The 16,428-nt window shown below is 37.0% G+C and overlaps 3 protein-coding genes across 5 annotated transcripts in view; 2 read left to right on the top strand and 1 right to left on the bottom strand.

The window, feature by feature from the left end:
* LOC121639986 (Fc receptor-like protein 5) overlaps positions 1–16,428 on the bottom strand; it is a 907,115-nt gene that overhangs the window by 783,334 nt on the left and 107,353 nt on the right. The window lies entirely within an intron of this gene.
* On the top strand, positions 413–7,198 carry LOC121640012 (E3 ubiquitin/ISG15 ligase TRIM25-like). Its single transcript, XM_041985673.1, has 7 exons — positions 413–797; positions 940–1,305; positions 1,438–1,533; positions 2,075–2,308; positions 3,611–3,758; positions 3,850–3,909; positions 5,980–7,198. Exons 1-7 carry the CDS (start codon positions 546–548, stop codon positions 6,507–6,509), a joined length of 1,686 nt encoding a protein of 561 aa, XP_041841607.1. The 5' UTR covers positions 413–545; the 3' UTR covers positions 6,510–7,198.
* Positions 8,534–15,870, top strand: LOC121640044 (leukotriene B4 receptor 1-like). 2 transcript variants are annotated; one of them, XM_041985716.1, is made up of 6 exons: positions 8,543–8,673; positions 12,637–12,716; positions 12,857–13,408; positions 13,500–13,700; positions 13,781–13,821; positions 15,015–15,870. In XM_041985716.1, the coding sequence occupies exons 3-6, from the start codon at positions 12,866–12,868 to the stop codon at positions 15,316–15,318; spliced, it is 1,089 nt and encodes a 362-aa protein (XP_041841650.1). In that variant the 5' UTR covers positions 8,543–8,673; positions 12,637–12,716; positions 12,857–12,865; the 3' UTR covers positions 15,319–15,870. The 2 variants fall into 2 exon arrangements, with proteins under 2 accessions (XP_041841649.1, XP_041841650.1); XM_041985715.1 differs by lacking the exon at positions 12,637–12,716 and having other exon boundaries at positions 8,534–8,673.

Genomic DNA, 16,428 nt, shown 5'->3' on the forward strand with positions numbered 1-16,428 from the left:
ATGTTGTTGATTTCAAATGCCAAACTGTTTCTTGTAGGACTTTTAAATTCACCATTTTAAATTGTGACATGACATCAGAATTATTTCCGGGTTTTAGACACAGACTAATTTTCTTGTTTGACTGTGTGGAATTAATATTTTGCCTAATTGTTTTAATTTTTTGGCTAAAAAAGTTTGCAAATTGGTTGCATTTCTCAGTGGAAAGGAGCTCTGGGCTTATCTGTTTAGGAGGATTTGTAAGTTTTTCAATCATAGCAAACAGAGTGCGAGAATTGTTGACATTCCTGTTAATCATTTCAGATAAATGCAGCTCTCTGGCCTTCCACAGCTCATTGTTATAGTTACGCAGGCTTTGTTTGTACAGCTCATAGTAAATTTGAAGTTTATTTTTCCGCCATTTCCGCTCAGCTTCAAAGGTCATTGTCCAACTTCTTATAGTCTGCACTCTCTGTGAAATCTTTTCTGCACATTTCTTTCATCTTTCAGACCAAGTAAAACTCAGGAACACTCCAGATCTATCGCATTTTCAGCTACTTAGCGCTAACATGGCCAGCAAGCAGGAACATCAGGAGCAGGGTCTGGATGGAGTCCAACTGGACTCTGATCAGTTCTGTTGTTCAGTGTGTTTGGATCTTTTTAAGGAGCCCGTCACCATTTATTGCGGACACAGTTACTGTCGGAGATGTATTGAGAGTTACTGGAATAAGGAGGAAAAGAAGAGCGAATACAGCTGCCCTCAGTGCCGTGAGATATTCAGCCCCAGGCCTGTTCTGAAAAAGAACAACATCCTGGAAGAGGTGAGGGGGGAAATAAAACCACTGACAGGAGAGGCGTTTGTACCTGCTCTTACCTGTTTTGAAACAATGACTTATTAGCTGGATGTGGTAGATAGATCATATTTTTTCCTGTCCTCAGTGACTGACCTCTCTGTTTCTTTAGGTTGTTGAGAAGCTAAAAAGAAGAAGCCCCCAACCACCACCTGCTCCTCTGACCTGTGACAGCCCATCAGACATGATTTGTGATTTTTGTGGGCCCACAAGAAACAAAGCCACAAAGTCTTGTTTGACATGCCTGGCATCTTACTGTGATGCCCACATTCAACCTCACTACAGTGTTCCTGTGTTGCAGAAGCACGAGCTGGTCTCTGCTACGATCCCACTCCCAGAAAAGTTGTGCAAACAGCACAACAAGCTGATGGAGCTCTACTGTTGTGTAGACAAGCAGCTCATTTGCACAATGTGCACAGTAGATGAGCACAAGAGCCACCAATTTGAGGCTGTTTCTGAGCTAAAGGATAAGACTAAGGTAGACTTTTCTATTCTTTATTTATATATAAAATTCAATAATCTTCAAATGTTCTGATGTATAAAATTCAAACATTAACTTTTCATTTAGCATCAACTTCGCTTTTCTTGGAAACTATTTTCTTTCTTTCAGAAAAACCTGGTTTTGGTTCAAAGGAGAATCCAGGAGAAAGTCCAGCAGAGAGAGAAAGACCTAAAAGAGCTATTACAAGCTGAGGAGGATCTCAAGGTGTGGGAAAAAATCATGCTAAGGGAAGATTTAATCTTTTAGGGAAGTGAAAAAATAAAATGTGCTTTTACGGAAAAAAAGGTTAAAAAAACTTGATTGTGGAATGGAAATAAGGAGGATCTGAGCAGGAACATGTTTCTGAAAACATTAACAGTTGAGCCAGCTGGCACCAGATGGTATGTGGTATGTTGGACAAACTGCCAATTTTCCCCTCAGTTGATATTGGTAATAATTTTTGTAACCTCTTGATGGCAGTAGAAACAATCCTTGAACAAACATGGCTGCAGACTGCAAAGCTAAACCATGCTCTTTTAATTAGTCTTTAAAGAGATTAGAACATTTTTATCATGTAATACATGTAAATGTTAAGTGTTAATAAAAGCTAATTGATGTAACTTTTGTCAAAAACAAAATTTAATAAAGTTCCTCATAAGTAAACAAGTTAACGAGTTAACTAGTTAAGCTTTAACTATCAGGGTTGGTTAATATTTGGCTGGATAATGATTGTATTTAATGAGAAAAATGCTATTTTTGCCAGCAGAGTTGCACTCAGACGTCGCTTCATGACTGTGGCAAGATCTTTGCCGAGCTGGTCTCCTCCTTGCAGATAGGATGCAGCGAAGTGGAGCAGCTGATCAAAGCCCAAGAGGAAGCTGCCATCGCTCAGGCTGAAGAAATGCAGCTTCAGCTGGAAGAGGAGCTGGAAAAGCTGAGGAGGAGAGACGCCGACCTGCAGCAGCTGCTGAGTTCTGAGGAACTCGTTTATCTGATGCAGGTACAGACTGTTCAGGCATGCCACTGCCTTCTTAAAGCTGTTTATTTAGCCATTGTGATCTGATGAGGCATGATTAAAGAAATACTGTGATTAATTGTGCTTTAAGTGTAGAAACCCTAAAAGGGATATTTTATACCCCCCGCTTTCCTGTCCTTAATGTTAGAGTTTTTGTGCAAGTTAGAGCCCACATCACATGTGTCTATTACCTACCTTGTTTAAAAAAAAATAAAAAAAATCTGTCTTTATGGCATCAACATGAACACACTTGCAAAATTACTACCAAGGTGGCAGCTGATTCACATCCTGACATTCTTCACCAATTTGCTGACCTATTAGAGTAAACTTTTGGGTGAGAATGACACAAACGTTTCACAACCATCTGATGTTGCACACTCGTAAGAATTTGTTTTCAAATCGGAACATGTGAATATAAGATCAATAATGTATACTTAAAGATTTAATTTTTATTAGTTAATACATGGGAGTACTTATAAACTTTTTAGATGAGTATTTTCCAACTAAACACTCCTATTTGTACTTTAAAGGGACACTTTGTGGCATTTTCTGTTGTTTAATGGACAAAATTGATGTCTGCTTGTAGATATGTGTTATCATTAGTATATTATGACCTCTGCTAATGACCTGAAACATTCTCATGAGTGAAGAATTTTAGATTTGTTCATACACATGACGGGTAAACCGTAGGGAAGCGCCATGACGGTCTGCCATCTTGAAACTACAGCCGCCAGCAAGGGACAAATAGCAGCAACTACGCGTTTTCCCTGCTAGCCAGCACACAGTGATTGAGATGGCTAAAGCTTGACTAAAACTGGGACGCATAACAAGACAATGATTCCAAACACAGCTACAGAAAGACTTAATATACTGAAATGATTTAGTCAAAGTCCAGACCTTAACCTCACTGAAATACTGTGGTGGGACCTTAAGAGTGTTGTGTTTTAAACAAGAGTGGTCCAAAATTCCTCCACAATGATGGCAGAGACTGATAACATCCTACAAAAACAACTACTTGAAGTTATCAGTTTAGTCTAAAGGTGCTTAGAAAGCTACTGAATAATGGGCTGTACTTGTACATTTTGATTTAGTTTTAAATAAATAGTGATAAAGTGTAACATGTTGTTCATCTGAGGTTAGATTTACCTGGTAAACATCAGGCGAGTCTTCAATTTTGCTCTGAAACATTTAACCTAGAACTGAAAATATATGTTCTGTCTATTTTGTGACTTAATATATTGCACCTGTTTTTAAATGTATTGACTAATTTCCTCTCAAATTTTCCAGTCTCTCTCCACTTTAGATGATTCTGAAGACTTCACACCAAGTGTTGGTCTTCTACGTTCTTTCAGTGGTGTAACCATCTGTGTGTCTCACCTTAGAGGAAAAATAGAGACCATGCTGAAAGAGACATTACCCAAGATCTCGGCCATAGGTAACATGGAAATATGAAAACGTGACTTATAAGATGGCTTTATTAGTGTCTTGTGGTGTTTAAAAATAACTGTTGTGTTTCTCTCTCACAGTCTCTTATGTCGACTTCTCCTTACCACCACCACCCAAAACCAGAGAACAATTTTTACAGTGTATGGTATTTTGAACATTTTAACTTTATTAAAATAACTTTTATGATTAAATAATCTGGGGTGTAAAAATACATCGATCTACACTAATACATCAATTCAATGAAAAGTATCAATAGCTAGATGCAAACGAAAAATATCAGTCAAACATTGATGCAGTAATAATTTGTTAGATACGCTTTAAAAAGAACATGTCAAAGTGCTTACATTTACTTTGTTCAAACAACCAAAAATTATTATAATTTCCTGAAGAAAATTTCTATAATGAAATGTAAGATAAAGCAGGGGAGGTTTATACACATAGCACATTCAGTGTGCTAAAACAATCCCAGTGGGGTGCAGAGGATGACCTGCAGTTTTCTGGGAGTTTGTTCCACATGTGAGGAGCATAAAAACTGAATTCTTAGTTCTGATGCTGGGAACAGAAAGTAGATTTGACCCTGATGACCTGAAGGATCTGACTGGTTCATAACGAACCAGAAGATCTTCAGTATATTCTGGTCTTAAACCATTCAGTGGTTTGTAAACTAAGCAGGATTTTGAAGTCTGTGAAGCCAGTGTAAATATCTGACGACTGAAAAGACATGATCCACTTTCTTGGTCTTAGTGAGGACTCGTGCAGCAGCATTCTGAACTAACTGCTGATGGACTTTTTAGGGAGACCTGTGAGGACAGTGCTACAGTAGTCCAGTCTACCAAATATAAATGCATGGAGAAGTTTTTCTAAATCCTACTGATATATCAACCCTTTAATCAACATGTTTTTTGAGTGATGAAAGACTGACTTCACAACTGTCTTAATGTGACTGCTGAAATTCAGGTCTAAGTCCATGATTACTCCCAGATTTCTGGCTTTGTTGTTGGTTTTTAACATCACCGTTTGAAACTGAGTGCTAACTTTGAATCTTTCTTCCTTGGCTCCAAAAGCTATTATTTCAGTTTTATGTTCATTTAACTGAAGGAACTTCTTGCACATCCGATCTTTAATTTGATCCGTGTTTAGATAGGACGACAGTCCCCTGGTGAGATGGTTATGTATTTGTGGGTCATTAGCATAACAATGATAATATATCTTGTTGTTTCTCCTAATTTCAGCGAGTGGGAGCATGTAGATGTTGAACAGCAGTGGCTGAAAATGGAGCCTTGGGGAACTCCAAAGGGTTTTTTTTTTGTTTGCTTAGTATTGACACAATGTACTCCCCCTCTTTTAAATATGATTCAGACCACTTAATTATGCTGCCAGAAACCTATTCTCAGTTTTTCAGCTGGTCTGTTATGGTTGACCGTATCAAATGCAGCATTAAGAACCAGTAGCACATAGTATTTATGTTTAACTATGATAGAATATAAAGTATAAAGTAATATTTGTTAATCTAACTTTGATTAAGCTCCTGCTTTATTGCATACAAATAGAAATTCATTTTTCAATTTTCCTTTACATTATGTAAACATTGTTTGGCTCATTTTACTGATTGTGACACAGTCTATTTTAGTAGTAAAAATAAATAAATAAATAAAAATCATCTTACTATTTAAAGCCATGTATATCTTATATTTGATGCATACATTTCCTGAAACCTGCTGTATTGCATCACCATATGGTAAAAACGTCTTACAAAACCCTGTTTACAATCTGCTGCGTGTCTTCTGCCCCCTAGTGGATATCTTTTGCACTACAATAATTCTGACAACACAGTATTTGCTAATTATTATTTAGTTATTTATTTAGATTTTGTCAAAGAGCCAAATAAAGACATCAAGTTTCTTTTAAATATAATTTTTGTCCATTATTTCTTATGTTTAAGGGTTAAATGTTTGACTGAGCTCAGAAATAAAATCATATGTTGATTATTTTTAGTTGTTTTTTTGTGATTTGATACAAATGAAAGTGATTGTGTTAAATCAGCATGTGATATCATTTCATCATGATTACTGGCTCCTGGCAATCATATGGCAAAATTTGTAATATCAACAATGAACTGCAATTCAAATGCTATTATATCAAATAGTGATAATTACTGAAAGATGGGTTTTTGATGGTGTTATATTGGTTTCTTTTTCTTTTCCTGTTAGACTGTCGTCCACTCACTCTGGATGAGACCACAAACTACCCCCATCTCCACCTGATCGACAACAACCACAGAGTGAGGCCTTCACCGAGCCAGTACGCTGCTCATCCAAGCAGATTTTTGAAGTTCCCACAGGTTTTGTGCAGAGAAGGTTTGACAGAGCGATGTTACTGGGAAGTGGAGTGGCATGCTCGCACCCTGTCAGCAGCTGTTGCATACAAAGACACCAACCGAACATCAGATGAGTCACAGTTTGGAAAAAACGACAAGTCCTGGAGCTTAGAGTGCACAGAAACTGGTTGCTTGTTCCGCCATAATAATGTAGATGTGATGGTACCAGATGCCTGTTCCAAAAAGATTGGTGTATTCCTGGATTACAAAGCAGGAATTCTGAGTTTTTATCACATTTCAGATCCAATGGTTCTTATCTTTGAAGTGCGGACTGCCTTCACCCAGCCTCTCTATCCTGGGCTTGGACTGAACTATGAATGGTATGATATTGGAGTATTTGCACAGCTGGTTAAATTATGGTAGAAAAGTGTGTGTAGGTTCCCTTTCCACTAATATAAAGATTTGGGAACTTTTTGAAGTGGAAAGCTGAACAGGAAAAATACTCAGACTGTACTCCACTGAAAACGTGTTTTCATGTTGATGGTAAAACTGTTGGAAAAAAGAGAACGAAAAGTAAACAAAGAGAAAAAAATAGTATGTTTTCATATTTTTTCATATTCAGAGGCTGATTTTGATCCAAAAGCTTGGCATAGTGACAAAAAAAAGAAAAACAAACTAAAAAAAAATAAAATAACAAACACACTTCAAGTTACTACAAGTACTACTGAAAACCAGTTCTGTTTGTGGACATTTGACATGACAGAAGTTGAAACCTACACATCATCAGCTCATATTGTCAGCTTCAGTGAGAAATAATGTGTAATCATCTCTGTGTTTATACAGTGATTCATACGAAATGAGCTGCTTGGCACGTTTGAAAAAGGAATTTATTCAGATGGAAATTGAAAGCTAATTAATCAGATTTGTTTATGTTGTGTGTGTGTGTGTGTGTGTGTGTTTTTATTTGGAAACAAACAATGTAATGCGTAATTTATCATTTCTTTTTTGTTTTCTTTAAATGGCATAAAAAGATTTTTCCCACAAAATTCTAAAAACCTGTTGTTTGCCTCTCTGCTGGATTTTCATGCAGTCAGTGCTGAAGTAGGATAGCATCAATAAACAATATATATATATATATATATATATATATATATATATATATATATGACATATCACATGATGTACAGATTATGCACTGAATCTTAGCATTTGTCTTTGCAAAAGGACATTAGCAGTAGATCCTGAGGGCGGTGGGATGGAGCTTTGATGATTGGACTTGTTCTGACGAATGCCATGGATGCTCCATGGGATAAAGATCTACGTTGGGGGGGAGATGCCAAGCCAGCGCCTCAGGCTGCTTGTTGTGTTTCTCGTGTCATTTCTGAGCATTTTGGTGGTGTTGAAGAGTTTGTGTTCCACTGGGGGTAAAGTCACTACTGTCAATGATTTGACAGTAGCGGTTTAGGAGGGTGGTGCTTGCAGGAATAAATCACAGAAATGAGCTGAAATTGTGTTTTCATGACAAAAAAAGTGTGAAACGCTACTTCAACCACTTAATGCAGACTTTTGAGCATTCAGAAAGCAATATTTGGAAAAATTATTGCATCTATTTTGAACAGATATTAGAGATGCAATTAGCTTTAAAAACCCTAATGAATGCAAAAATAAATAAATAAATATTTTGCCAGTATTGCGGAATTTTCTGGTATCTGTTTTTCTAACAATTGTTTGGGCTCATTTTCTACATTTTAGCACAAATATTTATACTTTCTTTTCCACATTTTCCAAAATGGGCTTTTACTTGAGTTTAAATGTACCATATTTGTAAGAAATGACTCCCCCACCCCCACTGGAACACAACAGCTGTAATGATGCTAACAGACAATACGGAGGCTGAGAATTGCTCCTGATAAGAGGAGCCGGCAACAAATGACAAAGATGAAAGTGAAGAAGATACCTGCAGATTCAGAACAACAAGGTCTTTCTTATCTCTGTTCTTGTTTAGATTCGTAGTATGAACTGTTTTTGGTTAAAAGAAAATACCTTTTGTCAGTTGTTTTTATTTATAGATCCACTCTGCACCAGCTGATTTTATCTGAGGTTTCTTTAGCTTTTCATCTTTTCACTTTCATCAAGATGATTTTTCTTTTTTCTTTTTTTTTTTAAGAAAAAAGAGTTTACTCATTACTTTCATTCTTTTTGTTTTTAATAACATGTTTTTTTATTCCTACTTTGACAGCGAGGGCGTTCAGAAATAAGCCTTTGAAAGCTCAAAGAAGAGAGCTAAAACGTACCCTGATAAAAATGTTTGCTTGACATGTGAGGACGTTGTCAGGCTGTTGGGGCAAAGGCAAGCCAGGTTAATGGTGACACACCTATTTTCTCTTACGACGTGTTACAGCAAGTATGACAAATCAATGAAGTGAGGCGTAGAGAATGAGAGAGAGGGACAGAGAGTGTGGGTGAGGAGGAAACGTAGGCAGAAGAAAAAGTTGAGAGGAATAGAAGACATAGCCTGCAACGGATTTACACTCCTGTTCGATCCCTGGAAGGCTCGCTTCTTGTCTTATCTGGACTGAATGACTTGGTGAGTCTCCCTGTTATGATTGTGTGATGGTTTCTGTGATTCATAAGACAGGTTGTTTCAGTAAGTAAAATATCTCAAGAATCAGAGCAGAGCTGCTACTTCTGGAGCAACAACTTTCCTTTTAATGAGCTTTTTTCCAATCAGGTTGTAACATCCCTCCAGGTGTATTAGACAGCAGTGATTTCTTGGGCACAACTAGATCATGCAGCAGTGCTTTGAGCTGTGTTGAGCATATTTTCTTAGTAGGTGTAATTCTGTACACATACCTTTGAGTCACAGCACACACTAACACACCTTTTACTCAGGTTTTATAACCAGGAAACACAAAGCAACAACCACAGTGTCAGCGAAAAAGAAACCAGAGGCAGAAACTACATAACATGACATTTCAGTGATTTGATTACCGTCACTCATTGTTGGGTGATTGCACAGTAAAAACATTTTTACCGTCTGTCGCTGCTTTGATGGCTGCCAATGTGGTTTGACCGGCTTTCTGTAAACACTAGCCATGTGGTCACACAATGCTCCGTTCACGTCATTAGTGCTGCTTGATCATGTTTTTCTCCAACTAAATGTGAATAATTATTTCATATTTGGACTGAGTTCAGAAACAAGGTGGCTTTAACTCTTTAACTGCCAGCTCTACTGACTGGTAGAACAATTTTTTCATTCACTATCTTATTATAAAGCTGCCTGAGTGATTTCTTCCACTTGTTTTGGGTATGTAATGCTAAAAGTAAGCATTTGTTTTCCATTACTGTTTCCAGTTTGATCATTTAACTTTAGTCACTGTATTACTAAACAAAATATTTATTCTTTTTATTATTATCCAAACATAAAGAAAAAAAAATTTTTTTTTGCTTTTTCCTTTGTGCAAACATTAAAAGGGTTTAAATACATTAAAATAGTATTTTACTTTTCCACAGTTAAACACATTTTGTCATTCAAAATGATGATGTGTCCACATATTTGAGTGGTGCTGTATAAACGGGATAAAAGAGCAGTTTTTAATGAGCAAAAGTCATAATCTTCAGCTCTTAAACTCTTGCCAGGAAAAGGGGAAACAGCTAGAGCTAATTAATAAAATGTGAAAATATGAATTAGAAAAAAACATTTAATAGAGTATTTATGGGAAAAAGAGTCCTAAGTCAAGCTTTCTTGTGACGTTTTAGTCTTCAGGATAGTTATTTAGACATCTTGAGGGACATTCAAAGCCCTTCTTTGGATGTTGGCTACGTTTTGTTTTACTCTGCCTTCAGTGATCTGCTTCATTAACATTGAGGTGAGCTCTGGGTTTCCATCACTCCATAAAACCTGTTACCACTGATTTCCAGTCTGTGCGTCATTTGGCATACCCTAGGCTTACTTATTGACTACTTCCCAGCCAACAGTAGTTTGTTTTATTTATTTATTTAAGGACATCACTGTCAAACATTGTTCATACTTCTTTATTTGTCTCCCAGTTGTTCATCTCCTTCTAAATCTGTTTGCATGGAGAACAAAAACAAAAAACAAAAAAACTATAGAAATATATATATATTTTTTTTCTTTTTGTTTCCTTGGAACAATGGTACTACCACCACCACCACCACCACCACCACTACTTCCACTACTACTACTACTACTACTACTAATAATAATAAATCAATACATATTTTTAAACAAATTATTGTAATAACAATAAATAAAACTTGAAGCAATAATGTGAAAATAAACAGTTAATTTGAATATGACATAAAAAGCAGTAGAAACGGCTCAGGTATATTTAGGATTGATTATAGTTACTGCAAAACTTTTCCGCTCATCTCTCCCTTTCTTGGTGCAAAGACATCATTTTATGACTGTCAAACTCTGTGATCTGTGAGTTTTTTTGTTTTTTTGACGACCAGAGAATCGGAACAAAAGATGTGTGTTGGTGACAGGCCGTCATTAACGAAGTGCCTAAACACATAATTTAAAACATACCTTTTTGTAGAGTTGTCTTTCAAATGTCAACACAACTCTGGTTCATCCCATCAGTCAGGTGCTTTGTTTGATGCCTGAATGATTTACTCCTCATCAGGTACAAAAAGGAACCCTGGAGAACTATTGCCAAGACCACAAACAACATGTAAAATAACAAGGTTTAAGTCCTTGTTAAGTGAAAGACATTTGCACAGGAGTGTAAAAACAAGAACAAAAAGAAACAAAAAAACTCCAAAACTTAACAAAGTCATTCTGTTACTGTGTTTCTAGCTGTTTTACCACCTTGTGTGCTCTTACCTCTACAATCATCTGTGATAATCCACAGTTAAAGCACAGGTTACTAAGTCAAATCAAACACACTGGTTGAGCAACATCTGGGTGTGAGCATTTGATTACAGGCTCAGTAGCACTGCCAGTACTAATATGGGTTTAGATGACAGTACTTTGAAGGATGTGGTTTTATTTAATATTTCAAACATGTAGAATGGGTGATGGCATGCTACTTCTAAAAACTTCAGTGACATATAACAGTTTTAGTAATTAGTATGTATACTACAGAGACTTGGGAGGATTAGAGCAGTTTGCTGGATCTGCTGCTAGTTTAGAAATACCTGAAGATTACATCACTGATCTTGTATTTTTGTAATATTTTCTTCACCAAATTCCAAAATAAACAAGGCCAACAATTTGTTAGACTCTCTCAGGACTTGTTCGACCTTGTTTAAAATGCTTTTTTATCAGGGTGGCTCCAGGCTTTTAATACAAGGAACTAATTTGTAAAGTTTCATTACAAGTGCAGAGCTGGGAACTGCTTCGCAACCATAATGAAATGCCTGCAACCACAAGGTCTATTTGAATGGTTTTCCAGTCATTATCAATGAACACATGAGATTTTTAGGATATGTAAATATAATTTTATGTAAAGAATAAAATAAAATGTCACATAGCTCAGATTATAAAAAAAAGACTTTCTGCTTCAACTCTAAATCTCCATTAAATCATAGTACATGGGAACATTGTCTCTGCAAAGGCCAACTCTGATAAAGTAAAGCTAAATAAAATTAGAGAGGTTTTTAGTACAGGCACTTCAGGCTATGTCTCCAAAATGGCCAGTTTGTCCATCTGCCACCTAAATTGGGGGACTTCTGGTTTTAAAAGACTAAGGGGAATGTTGCACTTATGCTGGGGAGCTAGTAATTCAAAATAAGCAGCCACCCCAAGGAGCTCAACATACAGGTAGAACAAAAAATATATGCAGCAAAGGAAAGAAAAGAAGCTTTGTAAGCCAAGCAAACCTCAGAAATATGAATGCAGTCCTGAAGCAGCTCATTGTTATTATGCTACTTAAAAGTCTTAGAACCAAAAAGTTGGAAAATCCTAGATTGAAATCTGGATGCTGGCTGCAGGACTCATAGTTATAGCAGTTAGATTACTCCTGTAATGGAAATAAAGAATACATTTAAAAGTTGAATTTAGCATTATTTACCTCCAGGCAGTTGCATGAAGTAATGCTTAATCTTTACAATTTGTGGGTAGAACCTCAGTGTTTAAGATAGCTGAAATTCTTTTCTAAAATATACCCAAGTACAAGTTTATAAAAAGATAAAGAAGTACAAGAGCCTTCAAACTGTTCTGAAGCAGAAACTAGGAACATGTTAATTTTCCTAACAGATGTCCATATATTTGTCATAGATCTAATTTTTGTTGTCTATAGTCTAAAGTAATTTCACATTGTTCTTTCTTGTACTCTCCCACCTCATTTTTTAAGAATACAATGGCTGCAAACAAAAATGGCTCTTGTGACTATACACATGTTCTTGGCTCATCTTGTCTACAGTCTCCTGTCATGGAGTAATAATCTGAGTGTAAGTTATTGCTCAAATCGTGACAGCAGCAGTGACTGTTGCTCACCGCTCATGTCTGGTCTCGTTGTTCAGGAATTAGGATTCCCAGTGAAAACCTGTTACACTAAAGCTTTACTCCCACACTTTTCTGCAGGAAAATAATACTTGTCAATCTGCTGATAAAACATGGAGGCCAGGTCCTTTATCAGGCTGAGATTCCAGTGCTGCATTTAGGTATCAAGAAAAATCTGCCAAAATATTCATGTTAGTTCCCGAAAACACAATTAATGTTATATTTACTACTTTTAATTCACTTTTGAGGAAGAAATAAATGCACTAAGTTAAGCAATTGTATGAATTATTCTCTTCAACAGGTAACAAAAATGGCCTTCGATAACTCTTCTTCCACAAACTCCACAAATGACACCGCTGTGGGTAATTCAGTAGCCACCGCTATGGGTGCCCTCATCCTCACCATCGTCTTTCTCTTGGGATTCCCTGGAAACCTCTTTGTCATCTGGAGCATCCTTGCACGAGCCCGAAAGCAATCTGTCACCACCTTACTCATTCTCAACCTAGCTATCGCTGATGGCTCCCTGATGGCTCTTACCCCATTCTTCATTGTCTACCTGGTTCAGATGAACTGGGTCATTGGGAATGTGATGTGTAAGATCCTTTTCTACCTCTGTTTGGCCAACATGTACGCGTCCATACAGCTCATCATGGTGATGAGCATCTACAGGCTGGTGTCTGTGCTATGGCCGCAGCGCATCAGTGTCATCACCGGCAAAAGGACCATCCTGCGTGTGCTGGCAGTGGTGTGGATGCTGGTGATGGTTGCCTCCATTCCTGCACTTGTCTTTCGACAAGTGAAATGTAAAGGGAAAAACTGCATGTGTGATTCCTTCCATGAAAACTACAGGGATGTAAGTGAAGAAGAACTTGATTACAATGAATAACTAGAAAGCAACATTTCTTCGTATTGTCTCAGATTTTCATCTTCTCTCCTCTCCTTAGGCGGTCCTGCAGTACACAATGGAGCTTGTGTTGGGATTTCTAATCCCCTATGGAGTCATCTTAGTCAGTTACTTTTGCATTCTGCGGCGGATACGACAGACCAAATTCCACCGACGCATCCGCAGCGAGAAGCTCATCCTGGCCATCGTGTTGACTTTCTGCCTCTTTTGGCTGCCGTACCATGTGGTCAACATAATTCAAGTATGTCACAGAGAACACAACATTTAACATAGTTATTCAAAAGTAAGAAAAACCAAGTAAATAAATAATTTGTTTTACAGGTTACCTGGGCTTTGTGTCCAGAGGGTTCAGCAAAAGTCATGTAAGTGATGACTCCATATCATTCTCATGTTTTTTTTTTATAGAAACTCAAACATAACCCAATGCCATCCATCAAAATGTAGATTAGTGAGGAAATTAGCAATGTGCAGTTGTGCTGGAGTCTAAGAGAACTATTTAAAGCATCATTTAATGATATTTCTTTAAAAAGATTCTCCTTTTTTAAGTTAGTGGAGACCATTCACACTACTCTGCTGTTTGTGATTAGAATGAAAAGAACACACAAAAAAAAACAAAACAAAAAAAAACAAACAAAAAAAAAAACAGAACATAATTAAATAGATATTTCTGTCTGATCAGGTTTCAAGAATCAGTCTACATTTTCACCTTATTGTCCAAAACGCTCAATTATGGCTCCAAAGATACAAACACAAGGCAGTGTAATCTGTCCAGTCGGGAGACTGGAGATGAAGTGCACTTCCTTGATTTTCAGTAAACTACCAAGTTTCAACTTTTAATTATAAAAAGGTTAATTGTGTTTAACCTTGTTTGTGTCCAGGTGTGCAGTTTGCTAGACAACTGATGATGACTATGAGAGTGTTTTAGGTCAGGATTCAATAATATTAGCTCATATAAAATTAGCATAAATGCTAACATGACATTAATTAAAATTATGTATTTCTAAGAACTATTGTAACACTTTGTTTATCTAATTGGTTAAAATTCAGCATACATGGTTCACACTTACCTGTCAAATACATTTTTTAGTGTGAAATTCTAAAATAGCTGTTGGTAACAGACCAACTTGTACACTAGCCTTAGCACAGGAATTTGCTGCAAACATGAGCATCCAGAACCGAAGTTCTCCGTAAGTGGACGACTGACTTTCCACTGAAACATGATGCACAACTTTAGAAAACGTGCTCTTATACAGTAGACGGAATCCTGCCAAATTAGTTTCTTTCTGTTTTTAACAAGGATGAGCTAATTACCTTTGTGCACTGAGTGCTCTGCTGTTGTGCACCTCTCTATTTCTATAACCTGTTGGACATTGCACAAGTAGTAGGATTTATCACAACTGCAGGGAAAAGTGTGCGAGTTGGTCTGTATAGGCTACACATTAAAATCCAAAAAGGTACAGTCATAGCAGATTTTACAATAAAAAAAACAAGGTTTGTTTTTTAATCTTTTTATTTATCTTAGGTTTAATATTTTGTTCATGTTTCCTTTCACCAGTTTGGGCAAAATATGGCAAAACAGTCGTGCTGTCACCTCTGCAATCGCCTTCATCAGCAGCTGTGCCAATCCGGTGCTTTACTTCTTCGCAGGGAAGTCCTACATCAGACGAGAAGGGCTTTTATTCATGGCTCGCTTGTTTGATGCTACAAAAATGCTGGATTCGTCCAGGAAAAGCCGGCAGAACAGCCAGAACAGTCGTGACAAAGACAAAGATGCAGAAGTTGTTGTTCTGAAAGACCAAGATCCAGACTCCACCACAAATTCCAGCTGTAATGCCAAACAAGTGAAAAACGGTCAATAGAGGATGCACGAGGCTTGATGGTGTCACCACTGAACCACTCAGGCCTTTAAAGATCCCGTCCATCCAGAATATGAGTAAATTTCCTTGCACAGCTGATTCCTGCTAATCAAAGACAACAACAGCAAAGATTCAGCTGCTGCTCAGCATGACTCTCTTAAAGTGGAACTGTTACAGACTTCAAAATTAATGGTAACTTGAGACTACTGCTGGAAATGCTTGCACACAGAAGCCTCGCAAAATGCCATTTTTGTTGTATTACTGTATGTTAATCAAACTATAAAGGCCTCACTCGGGTCTGAACTATATGATGAAAAAAATAAGCCATGGAGTACAATTCAGGAGGCTCAGACTCATTTTATTTAATCAGCTTCCCATCAGTGTTGATGGAGTTGGTTCCAAGACTTGACTGCATGTTTACTGATTTTTACTTTTTATATTTTTTGCTATGCTTGTCAATGCATTTTGCTCAAACTGTTCAGAAAGACCAGCTCTCACTTTTATAAATATAACTCAAAACTTGACACATTTACTATTAAAATGCATGATGATGTATCTTTGATTCCCTCTTTTTACCTGTTTTATGTTTAAAAGCTCATATTTTTGCTCATTTATAGTTCTATAAGTATATTTAGATGATCTACTACGATAAGTCTACATTGTTTCATGTTAAAAACTTTTTTCTTATAATGTGCAGTACATTGCTGCAGCATCTTTTGTCACCCCTGTCCTTAACAGACCCAAATAGATCAGTGGAAATCTGATTGGTTAACAACAGTGCAGGGCAGCTGTTTATATTGTCGAGGTGTGTCAGGTTAGCCTGTGTGGCCTTGTGCAATGCTGTCCTGAGGAAATGTGCAGTAGTTTGCTGGTTGAAGGACAGCGTAAAAGCACCAAAGTGCTTTTTAGTTGTTCAGGAACAGTGTCTCCTGTGAGAGAGAATGTGGTGTGGAATTATTTGGGTCTTATAACATTTTGGAGCCTTTGTTAAAATCCAAAAAGAAGAAAAAATGATATAACACACCAAAGGACTAAAAAAAATTAAACATGATTGAAACACATGTTACATGTAATATGTGTGAATTGATGTGCAAACACAGCTGAAAGAATCGG

The sequence above is a fragment of the Melanotaenia boesemani genome, chromosome 5 (assembly GCF_017639745.1).
Source record: "Melanotaenia boesemani isolate fMelBoe1 chromosome 5, fMelBoe1.pri, whole genome shotgun sequence".
Lineage (NCBI taxonomy): Eukaryota > Metazoa > Chordata > Actinopteri > Atheriniformes > Melanotaeniidae > Melanotaenia > Melanotaenia boesemani.